The following is a 19656-nucleotide window of genomic DNA, read 5'->3' on the forward strand; positions in this document are numbered from 1 at the left end:
TTCGAAATTAAATGTTTTTATATCAAACAATCGTGATTTGTAAAATGGACCATGTTATTGCCTAGTGGAAAGGATTTCAAAGCTAATAATTGCAATGCAGTTTCTCCTACAGCCGACTATTGCTTTAAGTAAGAACGAAATAACACATCGATGATGCTTTACGTACCAATAACGTCTTTTATGGTGGCTGTACTGTTGCACGTTATGAAGTATGTATAAAACGGAACCATTGCTACACCGCCATTTTTAGCCTGCGAACAGATGTATTAACCTGAGATATGCCAAGATTGTACAACTCTGAATATTATTCGCGCAAAGAGAAGCTATTGTAAAATGGTGCGGAGAAGAATAAAGCGGTTATTTCATTTTCTGCGAATATACAAAGGCATTGGATTTTTATTGTGTTTTCAAAAAATTCTTCTCATTCTTGCAGTATACATATGGATTGTTTCAAAAGATATATATAGGTAAAAAATTTAGAAAGCTGCTGGTAGTTCGCAAAATTCATAAATAAAGTCGATAAAAAGCTATCAATTTCAGAGTATGTGGTAACTGTTGGGGTCAATTTGTGGAAAATGCGCATATCGTTCGTAATTCAATTCGTTATTTATGTAGGATAACAGTTTTCGGATAAATTTAGTAATTTATCTTGACGTGTTGTATTATGTAATTTACAAAATGTATTTACAGAACGCAATAGCGCACAATTAACGAAATCTTTAAACAAAAATTACATAGATCGTTCGAATAAAGTATTCGAATCTGTAAATTTAATTCTCTAATTGTCAAATCTGAAAAGCACAAGATGCTATGATAAAGTATTCGCGAGACACGCAAGCTTTCGGAAGCTACAGAAAGTAACAATTTACATCGATTCGTAGTTTACGATTTCTCCGCTTCAATCTACGGTTCGAATGTTCTACGCCGTTGGATGATATTAAAAAAGTTGCGATTCGAGACGGCATACTTTCTGAAATGCGACTGGGAAACGCACGTTGAAATTCGATGAGCTGGTCGCTTGCTCAAATCTGGGGCGCATTCGTAGCTTTCCATATTGATTTCGCCCAGAGTCCTTTTTCAAAAGACAAACGGAAACGACTTTGGCTACCATCAGAATCATCTGTTTCCACTTGCTTTTATGTTCCTGTTCTTATAGCGTTGGTAAAGGGGACATCTGAAGTTATTCCTCGTTGCTTTTTCTTTTGCACGCATTTAATACTATAGGATAACAAAGAAATCGGTGGTTATGTCGCAAAAAGTTTACGCGGTTGTTCTCCGGAAGTTTTATTTACTATCTAGTATAACTGCGTTAGATTATAAAAGGAACAACTTCCTCGTTGTTAGATGATCGAGTCATTGATAATTTTCTATTTCAAGTCGACTTTTTGAAGCATTTAATTTCTTTAGTTGTGTGATTCTTTTCAGTAGACCGGTGGTATGGGTCTTATGGTCAACTCTTGAATTGCTCGCCAATAAAATTCAAAGAAATCGTAAAGTTACTCCACAGGAATGAAATTTCATTTCCATTCCACGGAGACGGTACACATTGCATTGAAATTTTAATACCGCCAACTGCTATAAATCATATTCCCCGTTTACTAGGATTTTTGAACAATTGATTCGAATTCCATGAAACATTTAATATCCACGACGCGAGGTGTCCGCGCGTCGTGTCATCGGAAATCGCCGTGTTTCCCGATACAAAATTTTGCTTTTTCGAATTTTGCCATAGTACAATGAAAACGTTTCTCTCGCTCGGCGTTATAAAGTTCGTATCACCAGTGTCTGTCGCGCTTAAATTTGGCATGAGGTTGCTTTACTCCTTTCCGATGCTATTTACATGAATATTCATTTGATCTATCCAATTTTAATTTGCGCCATTAACCAATAATTTAACAGCTTAAGCGGAGTTTATAAGTGGAATTTACGTTACTCGCATTTGTTAAGATTAGCATTACGAGAAATTATTTAAAGCTACTCTGCACTTCCCTTATCAATTTGCATGGTAAAGATTTTACGGATTTTACGGTACAGTAATCGATACACTCTAATTAGAAAGAAAAGTTAGATATAGACATAGAATCGGTACGAAAGAAGCGCGATGAACTACTCTAATTTCCTCCTGAAAATGACCTCTATAGCTGACCTCTATATTCCTCGTTCAACTTAACTTTATAATCCGGTCCAAGATAGCAACGCAGTTACATCTGGCCGATTCGTCAATGCCGAACTTTTGATGAAGATCTAAAGAATCTCCTAAAGTACCGGACCGATCTTTATCCGTTTCGGTTAACACGAAATGCTTGGAGCTAGTACGCCATGGCCATCCAGTTTTATCAGGACCTTTTTATCTCTACCTCCTATCGACAATTACTGAATGTGCCAATCGAGAGAAGAGACAATGCCCTCCCGTCTAGTCGATACCTGACCTGACTTAAACTATGAAGTAGCCAGCGTTAATTGGGGCAGCAGTGTGGCACAGCTAATAACATGTTACCAGACAGGCCATCGTTCGGCCTCTGATTGGTGTAACTCATCCCCTTGTCGCTTCGTCATGATCGAGCCAGTATTGATTGTACCGGTGAAGCAAATAAGAAACACATATTGATTCTCTCTCGTAAAGATACAATTAGCTGGGATTTTAATCAAACTAATTGGATTAGTAGATATTGCTTGTCTCTTAATATCCGACTGTGATTTGATTTTCATATAATTCAAATTTTATTTTAAGAATATTTATATAATGTTTCAATATTTTTTTTTAAATTCTTCATCAAGTTCACATTAAAAATTCGCGCGCCTATTACGAATTTTATACAAAAAAACTTTCCATATACAAAAAAGAATTAATAATTGCCAATCGAGTGCACGAACACATGGTTAAATGAAATTTAAGGCATTGTTGTCGTCGTCTCAAATTTAATCCGATAGATTAATTTGAAGCATCGACGCAGGGTAATTGTCATTTCGACGTCAGTGATTGGCAGGCGCAGAGCAGCGATAGGATTAAATTTTAATCGAGCTTTGCACACGAGACTTAATCACTTACAATCAGTTTATCCAATGTTGTGTCGTTAATGTGAAATCACTTACGAATCCAATAATTGTGGAAGCTTGGCCACACGGTACAGCGTAAATTACCGCGAGAACTTTGTGCTTTGAATGAAAGATCATCGCGATTCGAGTTTCTTCTGATTTAGAATCCTGATGATTTATTTCTTCAGCTTTCTGGCTTTCGTACGCGAACTCGACGAAAACCGTGGAGAGTATTACTGTCTGAAAAGGAAAGTTTAACGCACGTAGGGGGTCGTAAATATTTACATAATTGTTTAGCCCGAGTGTTTGTGATGCATGGGAACGTTTTAAAAACAGATTGTACATTCTCATTGGCCAGTTGACTTCCTTGTCGGATAAATCATGTACCTTCACGTATTGTAATCCCAATTTAATCCTACAGAATCCCGTATGCTTTTTTCTCGATTCGTTTGCACGGGCCTGACACATTCAACGGACGAATTCACCCCCTTTTCCTTGTCGTTCAGCTGACGTTTCAACCGCTCGACTGGTTTCGAATTTCAGACAAGAAGACAGAGGAAGAAATAGATAGATAGATAGATAGATAGATACATTGAGAGAGAGAGAGAGAGAGAGAGAGAGAGAGAGAGAGAGAGAGAGAGAGAGAGAGAGAGAGAGAGAGAGAGAGAGAGAGAGAGAGAGAGAGAGAGAGAGAGAGAGAGGGGGGAGAGAGAAAGGCACGTAACGCGTTTTCATCAAATCCTACAACGAGGCTGGACCGGGCCAACCCTGAACTTTTCGAAACACCCGACCTGGTTTTAGTCGCGTGTTTGCTGACCTAAAACCAAATAATCTCTTCGTTGGCCAACGTTTGCGAATAGTTGGTCAAAACGGATGGAACGGTTAGAAATATTGGTGTGTATTTTTGTATACATATACTTTCGAACTATAAGTATGTCAATCACTCGATGCAAGAGGTGATAGCCTATGATAGAGGAAACATTTTGATCTAGTAACTACGAAGTTTAGTTTCGACTATTAGACTTATTGCTGGGCTATTTACGAATGTATATATGTACGAATGTAGTAACTTAAATGGGTCTTAGAGTAAGGACAAGTAATGATGTTTTAGTTTAACAAGCAATACTCAATACAACAAACTGATTACAATATCGTCGTACGTCTTATTATCATACTCGGCTCTCAACTTCTCGATTTATACTCTCCGGCTCCTCCACTCACACTCTCCGGCTTTTGTACTCACTCTGACTTCTCTACTAACACTGTACGACTTCTAACTGATACCCCCTGGGCTAGCATCCCTTTGTCTTTTCTCAGCCCCACTACGCATGTGTTCCGCGAACACCCGTGGCCAGGGTCACGTAGGCCTTTTCTACGAAACTATTCACTTGAAGGACCGACGACACATTGATGGACCGGACGGCACCTCGGCTCTCGCGATATTGTTTATGGTTAACTTGACATTTTTCTTAGACCCTTTTCCACGATACTACATATATATATGCATTCATGGGAAATGTAAATGTGCATAAATGGACAAAATGTATAATTAGAATTTAAAATTCATATTTATATTCAATATTAATTTCAACGCCAAAATCAATATTAATATTAATTATTACTTTTTCCATTAAATATTAATATGTTTTGACATTAAACATTAAAGGTTTACATTAAACACTTATAATTTATTATTTGATGTTAAATTTTATAGCTTCCATTACTATAAAACGAAAGCAGATTGAACGTAAATTTACTAAACGCAAAATAATTTATGTTTTTCAATCTTACTCGACCAATCTGTAATTTTAAAGTATCTCATGTCCTTGACATTATAACTAGTGTTACTATGTCCACATATTTCATTAACTTTAAAAATTATATCGCTGTAATTGATTTCCAGAGTTCACGCACGCCTTTCAAAATTTGTTATTTAACATTAGAATGCCATGAACTTTAAGTATATATTATCTGAAAGGGGATTAAACTTAATGTCGGTTCACTAACTTTCAATGTAGCAGTTGGAAAACTGTAACTAAAACGTTAAAATTTATCGAGCGACCCAAAAAGCTACGACGACGCGACGGTCGGTAGTGGGTTAAGCATGGATTACATCATAAATGCTCACTAACAATTTTATCTGCTACCGTATTTACGCTCAAACTGAATTATTTTCTCCTGCTTTTTTGCGTACAAAGACCATCATTTTGGGCGGACCAACGAGATTGCTTGGAGATTTTAACAACGCTGAGCTTGTAAAAGATGCACGACAACTAGATTAGTTAGTGCTTCGGTTTATTTTTCAAAATGTGGTATTAATATTTACAAATTTTTTATTTTCTGGAAGAAGTATTCGAACGATTATCTATTTACCCCTGTCCAGCCTGGAAATTAGTTAAAATTCAAATATACTTGACAAATTCTAGAACTCGATTTTCTCGATAATCAAGCTTCGAACGAAAAAGATTTATGCTATACATTCGTTTCTTATTTTTTCGTTAGGAATCACCCGAGAAACATGTACATATTATTCAGTTGCGCTTTATGTGTTATATAATGAAGTTAATTATTGAATATTTTATGATCCTGAAACAGATAAAATAAAATTTTCGTTGAAAAGCAACACTTATTGCTACAACTAAATAATTAATCTGTTAAGTTCAACAATCGTCGTTGGCTTTGCCCTAGAAATTCAAAATGCAAAATATGAGGTTACCTTATTTATGACTTGATATATTTCTACTGGCGCGCTTAACGATAATTTATCGGAAATTTTTCAGAATTATACGACATTGCATATTTCAGAGCAATCAAGGGTAGGAAAAACATTGATGATTGTATTTTCCACGACTCTACGACTTGGTCCAGAAGAAATTCATTGGTCTTAATAAAATATCTACTTAGCTCCTCCGAGACGTAGAAAAACTCGTAACCGTATTGTTAGGACTTTATGTTGGTTCCTATCTCCTATATCCGGTTAATAGTTTCTACGCGGAAAATGTACATAGACACGTGCATACCGTGTTAATCATGCGAGCAAACTTTATACATGTTACTCTAGGAATCGCAATAAATTGAAATATACTACACCATAACAATAAATTTTTGCAAAATATTATGTTCTATTCGCACATTTTTTTCTCCTGCAATGTTGTCTCTGGTATTCACATTGTTGAACATTTCTTTAGTTCATGAAATTTATCTTGTTTTAATGACTTTAAAAAGTTTAATAAAACGCGGTTTAATAAATCATCAGTGATTACCGTGACAGTTAACATGTGAACAATTGAGTAACATAAAAAGTAGAAAATCAAGAGAAGTGGACTTATCGAGTAAATGGATGAAGGTAGACAATGAAAACATACCACCCATCGCACATTTTCTATAACTGGTCAAACCTGCTCCGTTCGTATGCAACACGCGGCACCCTGCTGCACTCATTACATCACTTTGTGCAGGCGTCGAGTGCTTTTGGCGGTTCCACTCTTACACCGCGTCGTGGCGCCTTCAGATGAACTTGCGAACGTGTAAGTCGATTTTTCTCCTACCATTTTTATTCTTACTCTCTCTCTATCTACCTTCCCTTGGTTTACAACAACATTCTGCGCGACCCTCCCTTTTTTCGTCCACATTCGTTTCCGCAACCAAATACTTGGCTTTTTACGACGTCCTTTCTTCTGCTTTGTCCTTTTCTATATGTTCCTTTGCTAATTGACATACAGTGTTTCTCCTATCATTTGGTACTTCTGTTAAATGATACTGTGTTTATCGAGTTATTGTCGGTTTGTAGCGAAATCGAAGAATTTCAAAGTAATATATTTATACAAAAATAGCAGTTTCTATAGTAAACATTTTTTAAAATGTATACGCTAGTCAACATCGAACGATCTTATTATCCAGCTCAATATATATTATTACATTTAAAGAATAAGAAGTTTGGTGTTGAATATTCTAGCTTCATCAATACGTAAGATTTAACATTGTTTTATTGTATTTAATTATTTTTATGCTTGTCGTATTTAATAGTTTCTATTCTATTTTACATATATATATTTTTTTTATTAATTTTTTATTGAACGCTCTGGCAGACTTTCGACACTACGTTTTATTGTCTAAAGGTTACGGTTGAAAAGAATTGAATTCTACTGGAAACAAGGATTTATGCAGTGTCCAATTTATGGAAAGGGAAGCGCATAACGTTCGTCTGATCGAGTATCGAAATTGGCTTAACCTTGCCGCACTATCCTATCGCATTTCCATGCACTCCTAACTTTTCCATGTCGATGTGGTTGCACGGGAACTTACCAGATTTCTAAGCACGTCGTCTGGCACGTTTCTAGTGGAATTGCAAAGTGCCCTGGCAGCACTGTGAGAGAAAATCACCGGTGCCCTCGTCGTCTGCAGGGCCGCCCTCATAGTCCTTGTTGAGACATGAGAGAGATCCACTAGCATTCCCAGTCTATTTAGTTCCCTGACAACTGCCTGAAAAATAATAAGATATAAGTATGCATATTTCATGCTTAATTTTTGTTAACCCTTACTCTCTAAACATCGACTTTTTCTTTTGAATAAACAATTGTACTTTCTGCAGTCGTTACAAAAATTATTGTGCGAATACAAATACTTCTATACGGAGAGTTTTCACACTTTTATATACTTCGAGTCCTTTGAACTTCATAAAATGATAAGAACTAGACGGACGAAAAAAATAGCGACGAGAAAATTGACTAATCTTTTCCATAGAAAATTACTCTCTTTCATAACCACACCGTGAAAAAAAACAGACAATACAATAATGGAAAAAGAAATTTCAAGCGAAATGTTACGTTATGAAACACAACGTTGACCCTTAATTAAATCAGCACATCACTGTGACACTACTGTATAATTTCAAGAATAATTTCAAGGAATTATCGCGTACGTTATCACCGCACACGTGATTGAATTAACTCTTGGCTCTAGGTAGGATAAATACCGTCGACTGTTAAACGTGCCGATGACGTGGCTAAATAATTGTCACGTATTTAAAGATCGACAGAGGTTGGCTTTCGATACGTGGATTTGGTCGAACCGCGTGTAATTCCATGAACACGGTTAGAATGCAAATTTTCATGCTGACCACTGCCGCCAAAGAGATTACATGATTTTACAGTTTGCATTACCTTCAGCCACGGTGAACTTTATTCGTACGCAAAACGACTCGAATTTCGTTTCGGCAGCCTAGTTTTCGAGCAGCCACGTGTTCCTGTTTTGCATTCGCCGCTGCCACGGACATTATAGAAATTAACTGACATAACGGATGGTCGTGTATTCTGTCGTGATGCATACGTATACGTGCTCTTTAATTAACAGAACGAAACTCACAGAGCGCAACATTGACCGTACAAGGTTGCGTTGCTCTAACAATCTTTTTTTCACCCTCTCCAGTATCCGCCACCCTAGCGAACCTTTTTCTTCGTTCCATGCACCGTGGTTTTCTGTTTCATACCGTAGTCCGATTAGCGTATAAAACTTAATTGCCCGTGAATCGTGAGCAACTCGAAAACGAAAATATACACGTACTGGCCATACACTACATACACTGCATTTTAAACGTATTATTCTGCGTCGATTTTTTCATCTCTGGCGCGGCCGCTGTGTTTTTTCAGTAAGATCAAAAACCAAAGTGTACACTGTTGCTCATGAATACGTGGACATTTTGGTCGATTTGTATTCACGATACACGAACGTTCACTGCAAACAAACGATCGAAAACATTTTCTTATGAAATTACACATTCTACATACGCGCAAAGAAAAGGAACGGGATTAATCGAACAATTTCGTAATCAGAATTTGTACAATTCAAAAATTATTGGCGACCAAAGTGGGGGTGCTGGTACATCGTAGTGCTGAAAATTGCTACGCCCTCTTTGCTCCTTAATGCCGCGGTAAAGTAATATGGGAGCCCGGCAATCTCGCACAATTACAACATGTGCCACTTGGAGGCAATTATTCTGAAACGCCGGAAGGGTCAGTATATATGTACGTGTGCATGGACTTAAGAGATACCTTTAATTCGGCGCGATTTCACAGGGCGTTGATTAAGAAAGATGATCGGAGTTTCTCGTAACACGAGAGACGGGATGGTCCCGAGGTATTACGTGCGAGAGAGGGAGGAAAGAGAGGAGAAAAATCAGAGATCGTGAAGGTAAAGGATGAGAGGGGATGGATGGTGGTAAGGTTGAAAAATAGCGTAGAGGACGAAGAAGCGTCGGCATTTCGACTGGCGAACATTAGTCGATGGCGTAAGCAAGCCGCCTCTCCTATCGCGCGAAAATAGAAGAAAAAAGCTGCTGCGGCGCATAGACCAGGACGTCGATACGAGAGAAAGGAAAAGAAGGAACACAATGGGCGCTGTCTTTTTTTTGCGAGCGCACTCCCGTTCTAACAAGAAGCCAGTGATGTTCGTTTTTCTCGGTATGCGCGATTTTGTACAGACAACGAGGACGAGGTGTTTCCATCGATTTAAGCTACCTTTCCGCGCAGCCATTCCTTCTTCATAACGAATATTTAAACGTTCGCGCGTTCTCAGATAACGAGATTCTATTAGCGAGGTTGCTGGAAATAATTTGACTTTGCGGAAGCTATAATTTTCACGCGCAATTCGAGGGAATATTCTACCGTAGACCTTTGAAAAGATGGATTATTTTCTGGCATTATCAAATGGCATATCAAAAGGATATGGCTTAAAAAATATATTTGTCAAAACTTTTGCAAAAAAACTATGGTGTATGTGTTATGTCCATACAAATTTCATTGATCGATCTGGGCAATGAAGTAACAACGAATACAAGATATTCTTTCAAAAATTGACGTAACGTATTTCCTTGAATTTTTAAGCTTATCGCGAAGAATCGTGTTCTGGCTGAGCTATACCGCGTTTCCCAGTGTATGTATTCTATAAAGAAAAGCGTGCACGTGCTTACGCGAAGCAACGAAGGAGAATACCATGGGTGTGCAATACGAGTGTTAGGTAATCGAAGAAGGAAATAGAAAAGGAACAGGGAAAATATCGTAAATATCGTGTACTAGTGTACATACACATCGAAACGAAATCTTTTCTTGAAATATATTTGGTCCACAAGGTACAGAGATGCAGTTTCGTATTTAAATGAGAAAAATATTCCGTGCAAAAGTTACGCGGCTCACGAGGACAAATAAATATGTAAATACGAAGCTGATCGTAGGATTTCCAGTTGTCAGTTTCTTTTATTTTTGCATCTGTTTGCGATCACTTTTCTAACGAAACGCGCTGTTTGTTTTCAGCTTTTTCGTTCGCCACCATGCGGGTCGGCAAACTTCGAACTGGTGGATATTTTTTTCGATATTATCTTATTTTGTTCAAGAGAATATTCATACCTTATGCTATATAAATGATGACAATAGACAAATATTTAAGACTTTAAAGTATCCTGATATTTATTTTTAGTGAAAAAAGCGTTCAATATTATAAATATGAAATTCGTAAAAATATCCAGTTTGAATCTTCCTCTTTCAGAATTAATCAAAATATGCACGTACTTGAAATATTTATATTGCACGCGAGGGAAGTAATTTCCTTCGATATTATAAGTATTAATAATATTATCATTTTACGAAAAATGTTTAGCTCGATATGTCAGTTTTCTTCATCAAAAGCTTGTACCATCGAATAACATAGACAACGCAATTTCCTCGCGAGCGTCGTGGAACGAAATATTAGATTATTTCCCAGCGATTTATACGAAAGATTCGCGTCGTCGCCGGATGCTTACGTAATGTCATACAGTGGTATTGAAAGCCACTTGAATTCAATATCGAAAGAAACAAACGCGAGGAAAATCCTTTCGGGAACTCGGTTACATCACGAAATTATTTACAGTCTGTATTGTAACAGCAGGTCGAGGGGAGGGTGCAGTAGGAGAGAGAAGCAAGACAACCGGGAATAGCTTTGAAATCCTCGGATTAGTGGAATTTTGTAGTAAATTGTCTAGCAAGGTTGCCATGTGGTACCTTCGCAATAACGATTTTGTACCGACGTTGTTTCAATATAGTCGATGGTGTGCTTGAACAATCGAGCTACGTCTGGCAATGTAGCTTGCACACGAACACAATGGAAACCGTGGTCCACGGTGGTGCGCATGTAAATGAGAGGGAAAAGAGGCAAAGAAGAAGAAAGAACGGGGAGTAACAAAGAGAAAATGGTGGAAAGGGCAGCATCCAGTAGAACGAGACGAGAATTCGAAGGGGAGAGATTAGTGAAAGAGGGATGGAAATACTGAAAAGCAAAGGTGGTGGGGAAGATAGCAGAGATGGCTTATTTGATTTACGTTCTCGCTTGCATCTCTTCCGCTTCCAACCCCTTCCTTTCTTCTTTTTTTATCACGCGACAGAGACTAGCACCGAGAGAGTGCAAATTCCGCAAGATCGATAAAAAATGCTCCATCTCGTCCCCATCTCTGTTCACAAAAAAATTCACCAGTGTTTCTTTTTCTCTTTCTTTATTTCTTTTATCTTTGTCGTCAGTATATCGAGATTCGTGCAACGAATTTCGGCTGGAAAATTTTCCCCATTCCGTTTTAACAATTGAAACTTCTCCACGAGATTCTATTAAAATAGGTCACGCGCTTATAACTTCAGGAAGAATGAAGAAATGTGGCGTAAATAGAACGCGCATCGTCATTGATTGCTTTTCATTGATTATTATTTACCTTCGTTCATCGAGAGTACTACGGTTACTTATAAATATAGCGTTTATCGCTCGGAGACGATCGATCGATCATTCTTTAATATTTGCCCGCCTACCTGTTTTCAATACGCTGTAGAAACTGTTCCCAGCGAAATGTTAAATGAGATGGAATATCTTTTCAAGAAAACATTTTCATGTACTACCTTGGTCGTTGATGGCACAGTTATTAATATAATCGCCGTACAGCTTACGTTTTAACGAGTATAAGTAACGTAGTTTAAATATAATATTTCGCGCAATTGATTTATAAATTCAAGCAATGTATTAATATTTATTCCAATGGAATTAAAATTCGATGGAATTTGATTTAAAATTGCTTGCTCATTATGACGTACAAAGATAGCAAGAGGGATTGTTTATTGACAGCTTATTCGACTTAAAAATTATCTTTTTGTAAAGCAGGGAACAGTGACTTATCATTTCTTTTCCTTGTTACCTGCATATGCATGTATATGGTGACTTCGTTTATTAACTTACCTTTCCAAACTCACTGAGGCCTGGTGTCGAATCCTGGGTACTGTTCGTCTCGCCAACTGAACAGACTGCCCTGCCAAGAAAATGTCTGTTAGAATTCCTTTCTTCTTTTGCGTGAAGCCGCCGGAAGATTTAATAATTTTTTAATATACACGCTTTCTGTCTGTTCACTTGGTAAACATGGATTTCTCACGAGTTCATTTTTCATTTGCCAATGGAAAAATTTCATTTAATCAGAGGAAGGAAATGCCAGGTCGAAATCCTACGAATCGTTTTAAAATCGAGAAATAATTTATCACCGCGCGGAAAAGCAATTTCTGATCGTAAGAACAGTTCGGCAGAGGCGTAGAATCGTTCGGGGGTGGTCGCAGTTCAGAAGGTAAAAGATCGAAAGATCGTCGGCGACTCGCGAAGCCATAGAAAATTTAATCCGAGCCACGAAAGCCGGTAATCTTTCTTCTCCGGTCGATTCTCACCTCGATGCCGATGTCACCGCGGAAACGTTTTCAGAGGAAGGAGGGTCGACAGCTCGTCGTCATCGAGAACCGCGGGAAATCCAATCGTCTTGGCAATCCCCCGTTCCCACGAGGAAATAGCGGACGAAGACAAAGGAGAACGTGAGAAAAAGATGGAGAGACGGAGGTCAAGGATTAGAGATCGATTAGGCCTACGTAACATTTTCTGTAAAGCGATTCCGGTATCGTCGCAAGAAAACGATTGTTTGATAATAATTAGAGACGAGACCAAGTTCAATGAAAACAGAGTGGCTGACGAAAATATTGGGACAGTTCGAGAAATTTTTCATGGATATATTATGTGTGTTATGGAAAATATTTTGAAATTTCGTTAGCACGGTACCGAGACATGATTATCACGATTACATTGGTCAAATTTGAAACTAATCTGTAAGTAATTAGTTCGGATAATCGAACTACTTACTTTCTTACTTGCTGTACTTTTGTTTAGTCTCGACTGATCCCTAACTTTTCAGCCAACGCAATTACAATATGTACACGAATTCGTTGTACACGGAGGCTGAATTCCATTAGATAAAATTTTCTCGGCATGCTTCCCTCACATACGTATCTACTTTTCCTTATCCGTGACACCTTGCGGCGAAGCACGGCGCATTAGGCCTGTAGAAGAGAAAAATATGTAGCATCGAAACAGAGATTTGTTCGAGGACAACGTGACTCTGGTTCTTATTTACAGCGCCGCCAGCCACGGCGTCGAGGGACTCGTAAAGTAGGCAAGGATTGAAAAGCAGGCTGTGAATCGGGTCGACGCGGCGGCTATTGTCGTCTGATACTTTGGACTCGAACTGTTAGTTACGGGTAACGATATCGGCCATCGAGTAGTACATTTTGCATTTACAATCATAGACGAATACATAGCCGGCTCGCTCCTCGTTGCAAACTCTCGAGGGTATAAATTCCAGCTTTGTGACAGGAATTATTCTATCTTAATGGTGAGCTTACGGTGTGGGAAGTATGTAGGTCGTGTTGTGGATACGCTTTAAGGTCTGTAGCTTCGCGAAGTGTTTTCTGTAAAATTGATGCTCAATAGCGGCGTATCTGCTATTTGAAAGGAACTTGTTATTCCGTTGCTCCTATCCGCCGCGTTCGATACGTTTTTCGGGCTTCTATCTATCGAGTTTTTAACCATTCCAACCGTTGTTCTACCGGTGAAATAAGTTTGTTAGTTTTTGTCGGATATCTGAATGGATATTTGTTCGTGAATCGTATCGACAAAAATTTATCAACACTGGGATACAAATTTAAGTAATTAAAGTAGTCAAATTCATGTAAATTCATGTTTATGGACGCTGTTAAACAAATGGAGCCGGAGATTTATTGTACCTAAATTGGATTTAGACCCAATGGAGCAAAGATGAAGAAAATTTTATGTATTTTTCCAAATTATGTTTCTTATAAATGCTTAAAAATCTACAATCTACTCGTTGTTGAGCAAACAGAACTGTAAAAAGTTCCATATAAAACGCACGATATATCTATAAAAGACTTTTTACGTTGAATTTTCAAATACTTTCGTAAGTCACCGTATCTCAGAACTATACGACTCGCAGGAACAAGGATTTAAAATGTTTACCTCGCCGTTCGCCAGGGTAAAACCCAACAGAATTGAAAAGATGCATGAAGAAAAGCTTTATTTACAAGAGAGCCCGGTACAGAGCGTGGGGTATCGTGGGACGCATAAAACTTGCCTGTACGATTGATGTCCTCAAGGAACTCACATTTCTAGCTCGTTTCGACATTATTCTAGTAGCAATCCCATGTTTCTGGAAAGTCCGAGCGCGACGATTTCGGGATTCCCGCGAACAGAGAGAAAATAATAAGAAACTTTGCGGGCTGTAAATGCGGGAACCCAGATCGGGTCTCCGGAGATTGAACCATATAGCGAACACGGGGAATTTCGTTGAAATATAGCGACTGAAAAGGAAACCGCACGAAACTTGTTCGATGCAGAGAGGAATCGATGCTGAAAGAAATTCCTGCGAAGGATCAACTTCTCGTAAAAGGAATCGGTTATCGGACGTACGGGAATCTGTGGACTCATTGAGGCATCTTTCGGTCCATTCACTGCTTAGTTAGGATCGAATAAATATAATTCGCATGAATTTTCGTCTCTAAACACAAGGAACGTTTTTACGAATTTTCATGCGGGTAATTCCTATACGTGCTATGTACTATTAACGAGTCTGCTTTACTCTGGACAATTTGGTTAATTTACAGTAATAACACGTGAAATTTGTCAAAACGTAAGTGTCTTACCAAAGATTTGACAAATTTCTATGAAATCTTTCTATGAGATCTTTCTATGAGAATGAAACGTATAGAATCTGATAAAAAATGCTGCATCAGAAAATAAGAGAACGAGTAATTTTTGTCGCCATTGTAAAGTTTTGATTTCAATTGAATAGCATTGAAATGAATACGAACGAATGTAATATAAATATAAATGAATATAAATGAATATGTAGTATTTGAACTTCATCTTTCCTTTATATAGTTCGGGATCAAGAAACGTCCTAATATCGATGAAAGGGGATGTACTATACTGTGTATTGAGACAGGATTGTCGATCAGAATCAAAGTTCCTTTGTTTCCTTTCGAAACAAGCTTCTTTTGACCGTTCATTTCTTCGAACGTAAGACGCGAATGGAGGTTTTTGGCAGGGTACTGAAGTCGCTGAGATGGAGGAAATTTTCTGTGCGCCAAGGTTTCAGATTGCGTCGAGCTCTTTCAGGTTGATCGGCCATGGCATAGGTTTTTCTTCGGCGATGGATCACGGTACAAAGCGGGGCCGAACGACCTGGTAAAAAGTACTCGTAGTAGTCGTATTTGACGAAAGAGCGGGACGAAAGAAGTTTCACTGGCCGATTAATTGAAATGGAAAAGGGTCCTTTGGTTGAGAAATGTTTTGTACGGAATCAATTCAATGTGCGATTTCGGTTGATAGCAATGCTTTCGGGACTTCCTTTTTTCTCACTGAACTGAAAGAATACCATTTTTCTTTTGTACGTTTCTTTCACGATCCCATTATATTTTTACGGGGTATATTTTGTACTCGGTAGCATAATTAAGAATAAAATTAAAAGAATTAGCATACGAATAGAATGGTCGACTAATATTGGCAGCAATAAACTTTTTCCATTGAATACTAATGTGCTCCTTCCGCTATTATTATAAGTGTTCCATTGAATACTTGCACTCCGAAAATTTGTACGATCAATCTTTTACAGAAAATTTATGAAACCGAAACGAGAATTGTAACTTAAATGTTTTATTCATTTTTATATTTAAAATCATCCTATCCTTTGTTATGCCACTCATTGCGGTTTTGCAGATGTTTGTACGTACGTATAAAGACCTGAATTAAATCACTTGGTCGATACAATGACAACATTTCGACATGAAATTGCGTGTGTTGTAATTCAATCGTTAATTAAATTGCTCGTAGATTCTGGCTTCTCGAATTGATTATCGATTTATCGCAATGTGAATTGTACCGAGTATATTTTGATACATAATTAATGGACTGATATTATAGAAAATGATACAGACACAGTTAAAGGTCTATCAGGTCAATTAGGCAGTTTGGAAGACTATACACGGAATACAGAAATACTAAAATAAATTTGGAATCCAACTTATCTTGTTCGTTAAGTTTAACACCAAATGTTGGAAACTGAAAATTTAACTCTGTTCGATCGTAGCTGTTGATTTATGCATATAGGTTCATAGCGAAAACATCTGCCTCCGCTCCTACCCAAACTTTATTTAGAAGTTTGACTATAAATTTTTTTGGATCTTTCGAAAGTGGTATGGAATGTACTCACCAGGAAGTATCGCAAGCATGCGTTAAGGTAAGGTATCTCGCGCCCAGGCCGTAAAATGTCCTGAGAACACCTAAGGAATTCCCCAGGGAGTGACCACCTTCCACCCCGATAAGACTTGCGATTTTGCCTTCTCGATGCGCTTCGATAAGACCTACACAATACGAAAAAGTATCACTTTGTTTAGTACGTTTATTGCATCCGTATATTTGAAATTGTCCACATTTGTTCACCAGGAAAGGATAAGTTATGCTCGTTGAGAAAAATAAACACGTTATCGATGTATCGATTTAATCGTGATTGAAAGAGCAGAATAATAATAAAGAACAGAATAATTTGAAGATATGCCGACAGTTAGAAAAATATGTATTTTTAATCTCTGTTCCAATAAAATGTCCTCTTTTTCCCCTCAAATATTCTCTCAAACTGGTTCTCCACTTCAATAAAAGCCATGGTAAAATTATTTTTGTCCTTTTTGTTGGTTTTTTTAATGTTGCCCGCAAATTTCTAAAAGGACGGGAAAGTGGGTGGAATTTGCATAGAAAAATTCTTATCACCGTAGACCAATGAGGTATCAAGGAATTGCTTGGAACAAGTTGAACACGACCCAGTATTCTCATACTAGATTATTCAAATCGAGTGAAGAATACGTAAGTACGCAAATAATTCGCTGCTTGTTCGTTTTAATAGTAACAGAATTGTAGTTTCTTCTTGAATGAAGGAGGCTCTTTATTTTTTGATTTTTTATTTACCCAGCATCAGTTGTGCTTATGTAGTTGTCAACAGTTATCGTTGCCTATTTTTAAACAATGAAAATACAGAATAAAATCGTTTCGTTACATACACGTGACGTAAACTGGTCGAAACTCACGTGAATCTTATCTGACCTTTTTTAAATTTTTCACTCACTGAACAATTTATAATTTCTTAATTCTACCATTTATTTGGATTTTGTTTGTATTTGGTTTGTTGTATCGTTATGAGATTAAGTGATCGTTACGTACTATTCGACCATCGATTCTCTTCAGCCAATAATAAGTATCCATATACGTATGAATTTAATAAGTCGATCAGCCATACGAGGTTTTGCAGAGTTTAACCACCAGTTTCTCTACGAATCACCTTCTTTTCCACCTACTACCCTTTTCCTTCCACGACCTTGTTTCGGTTTCTCACTTGGCGGAGCTTCTCAAGCTTATGAAAATGGTTGACAGCTTTCTGGAGCAGGTTACTTGTGAGAAGTTTTACAAGGCGTTTGCTATACTTCGCTCGACTCCGACTGTCACACTTGCCTTACGTCCTCCTTTCATTTTTCTGCAACGGCGCATGCATAACGTGACCTTTGCTTTACGTTTGTTGCACCGTGAGTACGCACTGCAATTCCAACTGGCAAAATTCTGACGACGACTGTTTGTACCTAACCTTCCGAGTTACTTGCAATGACAGAAATTGAAATGACAATTATTTTAGAACTTGCACTATTTTCCGCGCTATTTCACGTTGTGGAGTGAAATAAAGGTAAAATAAGTTGTAAAATAAATTTTATAAAGTAAAGAAGCTTCATTATGCAAACATTTTTGTTTTCCTATTAGTTCGGATATGGAAGACTCTACTATCATCTAATATATATGTATATACTTGCGACCGTAATATATGTATGTAAGTCAATAACAAATTGACATATGTAACTCAGTTAAAAACGTTAACACGAGTACAACGTCCATTTCTATATTATTTGAAGTTCAAATACGAACTTCAAGATGTAGGTCACAAACTTCAAATACGAGTGCGAAATTCTAAGAATCTAGTGCAAGTTTAAAATAGGTCACACAATTGGAAGTTATGCTAACGTACTGACCATTCATCGAAGATAAATTCTCTTTCCAAAGTACTCGAAGAATTTTGTTCACCCCATAGTGATAAAAAATGGGGTCGTAAAATATTCAACGGGAATATTAGGGAGGTTCTTTTGCGAAGGAAAAACGTGGGCGTAGAAACCGCATTTGACACGATACTAAGTTGCAAATTGATGTTACAACACTCTGATAGGATTTGTACGAAGCTTCGTATTTTTTTAAGTATCCTGGTTGAAATTTTTTCGTGCGTTGAATTTAAGTTATACTGTCTCATACTGTATAGGAAATATTAACGTCCATATCATAAATTTTAGATTAAGAGCAAATTAAGACTGGTTTTACGATCATCTTCAGGTTTCAACTATAAAAATGAAGATTATCTCGAACCAGGACTGTGCTTAAAATTTCAATTGTAAGGATTCTGTATTATAAACATAACTTGTCAAGAAGTTCCCTACGGGGCTTCTGGTTTTATTTAATTTCGTATATTTCCGTTACGTTACCCTGGTAATGGTTTCCGCGTGGAACTGTCTGGCTTCGTTGAGAATTCAAGGAAAATGCATGTAGAGGCTCAAAAGACAAGTGAAAAGTTCTATTCCTGACTTTCCGTTGGATGTTCCTTTTGCGACCCCGATTCGGTTTCCTAGTTGCCAGAGTTTCTTGAGCTTATGAAAATGGCTGACAGCTTTCCGACGTGGGTTACTTGTCGCCGAAACTTTTGCAAATTTCCTCGCGCAGGTTATAGACTCCTTCGTTTTTGTTTTTCTTCCTTATCATTCTCTTTCGTCCTTCTCTGTGGTAATTTTCCAAACTCTTTGCCAGAGGAATAACTTTGCGTTTTTAAAAGTCCGAAACTTGCGTATTGTTTGATCGAACAAAGCTGGATGAGAGAGAAAAATGTCTTTGGCGGCAAATAGGATTTTATCATATTTTTAATAGAACCGTCGCCGTCGACGAATGGATTGAACTTTATTACGATATTTGAAAATTTTAATTTAGTTTGCGAAAGAATATTCGGTGTATTCCTGGCAAAGCTATATTTTACGAAATATAAGTGCGCCGGAATTTTGACGTCAATCTACGCAGTAATGAACGAAACTAAATTTGCTTTTAAAAAACGTGTAGGAATTGTTTGTTCGATTTGTGAAATTGTTTGATTTAAAC

At 37.6% G+C, this 19656-nt stretch overlaps 1 protein-coding gene and 1 long non-coding RNA gene across 11 annotated transcripts in view; one reads left to right on the forward strand and one right to left on the reverse strand.

The window, feature by feature from the left end:
* Nucleotides 1-19656, forward strand: part of LOC126923452 (uncharacterized) — a 130081-nt gene that overhangs the window by 31823 nt on the left and 78602 nt on the right. The gene's annotated exons all lie outside the window — the stretch shown is intronic.
* LOC126923435 (dipeptidase 1-like) overlaps nt 1-19656 on the reverse strand; it is a 145146-nt gene that overhangs the window by 1900 nt on the left and 123590 nt on the right. For all 5 annotated transcript variants that reach the window (XM_050736881.1, XM_050736884.1, XM_050736885.1 and 2 more), the window contains 4 exons: nt 16640-16790; nt 12283-12352; nt 7342-7518; nt 167-251 (listed from right to left, as the gene is read on the reverse strand). In XM_050736881.1, coding sequence (XP_050592838.1) covers nt 167-251; nt 7342-7518; nt 12283-12352; nt 16640-16790 — 483 coding nt within the window. The remainder of the gene's footprint in view (nt 1-166; nt 252-7341; nt 7519-12282; nt 12353-16639; nt 16791-19656) is intronic.

This window comes from Bombus affinis, chromosome 13 (assembly GCF_024516045.1).
Source record: "Bombus affinis isolate iyBomAffi1 chromosome 13, iyBomAffi1.2, whole genome shotgun sequence".
Classification (NCBI taxonomy): domain Eukaryota; kingdom Metazoa; phylum Arthropoda; class Insecta; order Hymenoptera; family Apidae; genus Bombus; species Bombus affinis.